Source organism: Mus caroli, chromosome 5 (genome assembly GCF_900094665.2).
Source record: "Mus caroli chromosome 5, CAROLI_EIJ_v1.1, whole genome shotgun sequence".
NCBI lineage: Eukaryota > Metazoa > Chordata > Mammalia > Rodentia > Muridae > Mus > Mus caroli.
The window spans coordinates 134,840,713-134,846,396 of NC_034574.1; the positions used below are offsets into that span (position 1 = coordinate 134,840,713).

General features: G+C 49.4%; 1 protein-coding gene across 1 annotated transcript in view; it reads left to right on the forward strand.

Moving 5' to 3' along the window:
* Positions 1-5,684, forward strand: part of Sdk1 (sidekick cell adhesion molecule 1) — a 713,594-nt gene that overhangs the window by 623,890 nt on the left and 84,020 nt on the right. Inside the window, exons 31-32 of the mRNA XM_029477307.1 lie at positions 779-882; positions 4,989-5,059. Of these exons, the coding sequence (XP_029333167.1) occupies positions 779-882; positions 4,989-5,059 (175 nt within the window). The remainder of the gene's footprint in view (positions 1-778; positions 883-4,988; positions 5,060-5,684) is intronic.

The following is a 5,684-nucleotide window of genomic DNA, read 5'->3' on the forward strand; positions in this document are numbered from 1 at the left end:
CCTTCCCTTCCCTTCCCTTCCCTTCCCTCCCCTCCCCTCCCCTCCCCTCTCTTCTCCTCTCCTTTCCTTCCCTTTCCTTTTTCTTTCTCCCACCCTGGAACTTTAATCCACAATGGTTTCTGGAATTGATTAAAGGTTTTCTAAAGAACAGAACCTGTCTTTGAAGCAAGCATTTCCTTATAGCCCTATTCCCTTCCTGCCTGATGACCCTGCCTTGGTGTAGCATGGGCTCAGCACCTGGAAGGGAGAAGGACTCTATGGCATGTCTGGTTTGGGTAGGGCAGAGACATCAAGAATCCAAGGAGGTTGATGGACCAGGACAGAGCCCTGACAGGCACCCTAGGGAGGAGTGACCAGGGAGGAATTAGGGGCAAGTTTTGCTTTGGATACATTAGAGCTAGAAGACAGATCTCTCAGCTCTTCCCCTGAGCCCAACGCCAGCTCTACCCCTCCATCCTTGGCCTAGGCAAGCAATCATTTACTGAGTAGCATCTTATTAAAGAGGTACTGAATGTCCTCTAGACAAAATTGTCTCACTGATATCTCCTTCAGTGGTACTGTCTCTCCCAGGGCACCATGGCAGTCTAGTGGGCCCTGAAAGAATCTAGTAGCTGTATCCACTGAGTGGTTCTGTCCATCCTGGTTGCAGGGTGACCCAACTGAGCAGTTCCCAGGGCAGAAGAAACATCTGTCGGCTCTCTAAGGTTCCTTAGTTGTTACACAGACAGACAGACAGACAGACAGGCTCCCTATAGTTACTGATTTCTTTCCATTGCAGGCTGAGGCCTTTCACCTCCTACAAGCTGCGCCTGAAGGCCACCAATGACATTGGGGACAGTGACTTCAGTGCAGAAACAGAGGCTGTGACCACTTTGCAAGATGGTGAGCAAAAGCCAGCCCAACACAACCACTCCCCACTGCTATGCCAAGGCCCGAGGGCAACTTTCTCCCAGAAAGAGACCCTGCTCCTGTCCTGAGCAGAGAGGAGGGGTCACCAGGGAGGGTGACAAGCAGAGGAAGTCCATTAGTAACTGACAGCCTGGGGTGTTCCTACACACCCCATGGTCATAAATCAAGGCCCCCCGGAGAGCTTCCAGATGGAATGGAACTTGCTTTGATTGGCTTCCAAAACCATTAGAAATTGAATAATTAATGGAGGTCGTTAAAAATAAATGTCTGCGGGTAGCTGGGTCCAAGCAGTTTCAGATTACCCCAAAGCACCAGGTGGCTTTTTCACCCCCTTCTGACCTCAGAAGCACTGGGCCTGAAGACACATTGTCAGCGACCTGTTCCTGGATATGGGAAGGAGTGCAGTGATCCTGGGAGAGCACTCCATCAGACACAACGATAACCTGACAAGCCTGATGGGAGATGGATACTGCATAACTCCCAGATCAGCCTCAAAGCCCAGGCACTTAGTGCAGCCACCAGGGCTTTGTGGTAACTCCCAGAAAGCTCTGTCTTTTCCATTTAACGCTCCAGTGCAATGGTTTCCAAATGGGCCAGGTCCCAGCTGCCTGGTCCTGTGACCTCACACCATGTGTCCTTGCTCCTCCTCCCCACTTCCAGACCCTTCAGAGCCTGGAAGTTTAACTTGTTGTACACAAAGTTTCAGGCCACCTCAGGGACCAGCTCAAGGATGGAGATAAGCTATTGCAGCTTCCCGGATGCACTCAAGATGCTTGATGCAAAAACAAACAAACAAACAAACAACCAGCTAGCTCTCACCTCCACAGCGATGGGAGGTCCTTTACGTGGGAGTCAAATCTGAGTGACTGTGGTCCAGGGAAACACGGATTCAGGTTGCCTTAAATTCTGTATTCCAACATGATAACAATTCCATACAGTTTTTATAGTAGCAGAACAAAGGAAATTTTAAACAAGAACAATTTTGAATCAATGTGTGGAACAAATTGGTGGGAACACCAGGTAGGTAGGCTATGGTAATGTTGACTTTACATCTCAGACTTACCTGGTGACATTTTTAGCCTTTGAGTTAGGGGAGCTGGGGTCTGTTTATACATTCCAAAAGGATTTATATAACAGTCACAATGGTGTTAGATTGCGCACAGTGGTAGGGAATCCAAGGCTATTTAGGGACTAAGATAGCCAAAGATAATTCAGCTCCCTGACCTGTAACATTCCAACTTTCTAGGGTCACAGAAGTTGTAGTGGTTAATGTAGATAGCCTTTTTTTTTTCCCTGAGAACTTCAGTTAACAGAGAGAATTTGCTGCAAACCCAGCATCCATACTGTTGTGTCCACTGGATCTGGTCCTGATGAAAAGGACTCTAGGCTTCCCTGAATCCCTGGAGAAATGAATCTTGTGCTCTCATCCTGAGAATTGATGAGATCCTGCTTGCAGCTGTAGGGGCCAAGAAGCAGCAGAGCTCAGGAGAGAAGCTGTGAGCAGCAGAGCTCAGGAGAGAAGTGGTGACCTTGTACAGGAAGCTGGGCGGGCGGCCCAAGGCGCCTGGCAGGGCAGGTGGGAAACAGCAGATACAAAACCCCTTCACTCATTGCTAAGAAGATGTGGAGGGAGAAAGGCTATCAGTGAACTCCTTTAAACCTGAGGGTGTGGTGACTGGAGAGAAAGCCCAGTGAGCAGCGTACTTGTTGCTCAAGCATAAGGACCTGGGTTCAAATCTCCATCCAGCACCCACAAAAAAAAAAAAAAAAATCTCAACAACATTTGTAACCCCAGCAGGGGAATGGGGGTGGAGGTGCCAGGGCTTAGCTAGTCAGTTTAGCCAAAGTGGAGAAACTGTGGGTTCAGCAATAGACTTTCAAACTAAGGTAGAGAGCAGCGGAAGAGATATCCAGCTTTAACTTCCAGCCTACGCACACTCCCCTGGGGACCAGCATGGGGCATAAACATGTACACATATGCGTAGAGCCTACACACAAGAGAGGGGAGGGGGTGGAACAAGGGTAGAAAGTCGGCATCAAAGGAAACTTGAAAAAAAAAACCACATTCATTTTTATCTTGCATCAGACACAATGGAGTGAATATTTGCAACAGTGCACTAATTCTTAGAAGAAAGGAACCCAGACACCTAGCAGGCTGCTTTCATTGTTGGGTTATCTCTGCAAACAGGGAGCATGGGATCCTGACAAGCTCCCAGCGACCTCAAGGAATAGGCCATTTCTGAAAAGCTATTCAAGGACCTCTCCAGACTCCCCAGGCCCCTTCTCAAGCCTTTGATATTCAAATGGAGCTTTTGAGGCCCCTATCTCATCATCTTCCTTGTCTGAGACTTGCAATTTCCCTTTGTGGGTGGATTTGCATTGTGTTTGTGGCCCTTTGTCTCTCTCTGTCAGGTGGAGATTGACTGGCAAGACCAACCCTACCCGGGCTAGAAGAGGGAGTGGCTTCTGATGACTGAGTGACATTTTCTTTTTCTTGTGTTAGGGATGGGGTCCAAAACCTTGCAGGTGTTCACCCCAGCCCCTCATTGGGGGATTCTAGGCAGGGGCTCTACCACTGAGCCACACCCCAACCCCTCACTGGGGCATTCTAGGTACTTACTCTGTAACTAAGCCATTCCCCTAGACATTGTTGGTTTTGGTTTTTTTATCTTTGTTTTGTTTTGTGCTGTTTGACAGAGATTCAGTTATGGCACAAGCTGGTCTTGAGTTTGCAGTCCCTCTCTCTGCTTGTGCCTCCAAAGTCCCCAGGACCTCAAGCATAGTGGTCCCTGATCCCCATTTTGTTTGTTGGCCGTTTTTGTTTGTTTGTTTTTCGAGGCAGGTTTTTCAAGGACTATGTAACAGTCTTGGCTACCCTGGAATTCATTTTATAGACTAGGCTGGCCTTGAACTCACAGCGATCCACGTGTCTCTGCTTCTTGAATGTTAGAATTAAAGGTGTGCACCACCACCGCACAGTCCACATTTCTAATTAACCTGACATCTATCCACTGCACAGGATTCTTGGGACGGATAAAGGTCCACATTGATGATTATAAGGTCTAGAGCAACGGTTCTCAACCTTCCTAATACTACAACCCTTTGATATAATTCCTTATGTTGTGGTGACCCACCCCAACCATAAAATTATTTCCATTGCTACTTCATAACTGTAATTTTAGGCAATCCCTGTGAAAAGAGTCATTCAACTCCCAAAGAGGTCACCACCCATAGGTTGAGAACCTCTGGCCTAGAGGGTGACACTAGGGTCCACATGTATGGCCAAGTGTGGATGGCCTGGAGGACTCAGAGGAGAATCAGCCTGGGACAAACCTGGGATGTGAGGTAGACAGAGCCTGGTACACATGTGAAGTAAAGGAATATGCCCAGTCCTGTCTAGCTCCATAAGCACTTACTAAACTGGCTCTTCTTGGCACTCGGGCACAGCTGAGGAGACATAGAGGATCAATTTGGTAGATAAGCGAGGACTATGTGATCTGGAGAGGGCAAAAAGGCCATGGGGAGGAGGCCTCCTACACCTGATACATGATAGGGTTCTGCTTTGGTCCAAAAGCAGGCTCGGCCATGGCAGGAACCAACCCGACCTTGTCCTTCCTGAGATCAGACCAAACCACTACAGCATCCTGGCTCACAGCCAGATGCCGTTTGCCTTGCTAGCTGGCCAGCAAGCAGCCTCGACTCTACCAACAGTCACATCTGTGTTTCATACTAAGAGCACGTGACCTCACTGTGACCACCTGGCTTGCTCACAAGGAATGAACAACTATCACCCATGATTTCAGAAAATGCTGTCTGACTCCCATTCCCAAAGACATGGAACCCAAAGAAGGTTCTTGGGCAGGAGATCCCAGAGGACTGTGGGTGTCGCGAGGGGCCCATGGGGGATTCCAGCTCACCTGAATGCCCCAGCATGGTTAAAGGAGCCACCCTTGTTACATTAGGCAGATGAATGATGGTTGAAGGTACCCAAAGAGAGGAAGGCCACCCCCACACCAAAGGGCATCTGAAACCCTCCAGAGCCATTCTAACCCTGCTTTCTTCCATCTGCTGCCCTGCAGTTCCAGGAGAGCCACCAGGGTCTGTCTCAGCCACACCGCACACCACGTCTTCGGTTCTGATCCAGTGGCAGGTAAGAGCCAGGGGCACTCACTTATTTTTGAAGCATGCTTTGGCTTCCTGGTTCAGTCAGCCATGACAACTGCAGAGTCTACACACAAGCTACGCACATGTCCAGTATATAACAGCCTGTCTGTGTTAGAGAGAACCCCCAAATGAGGAATGACAACAGGAATCTACAGGAGAGTACTGGCCCAGGGTTGGGGCTCCCCAAGGCCCAGCACTGAAGAAATAGGTGTTCAGATCTCCAGGGCTGCAGCCTGCCCTCAGATTAATGGGCTTGCAGAGCATAGGGATGAGAGGAGAGGCAGAGATGCTGGTTAGTGAGGGAGATTCCAGATGCCAGACCTGGGGCTGTCCTGCTAAAGAGTGTGAGGCCCTAAGGACCTGAGGGGGAGCTGATACTGTGGGCCGTGTGCAGAGAGCCACAGGAAGGCTTGGTTAGCCCAGGTTTGGCCACTATGTGCTGGGGATAAAGAGGGTGAACCAAGTGGCTATGAGACTCATCAAGATTGGTGGTAGTAAGCCAGGCTTGGTGGTGCACACCTTTAATCCCAGCACTCGGGAGGCAGAGGCAGGTGGATTTCTGAGTTTGAGGCCAGCCTGGTCTACAAAGTGAGTTCCAGGACAGCCAGGGC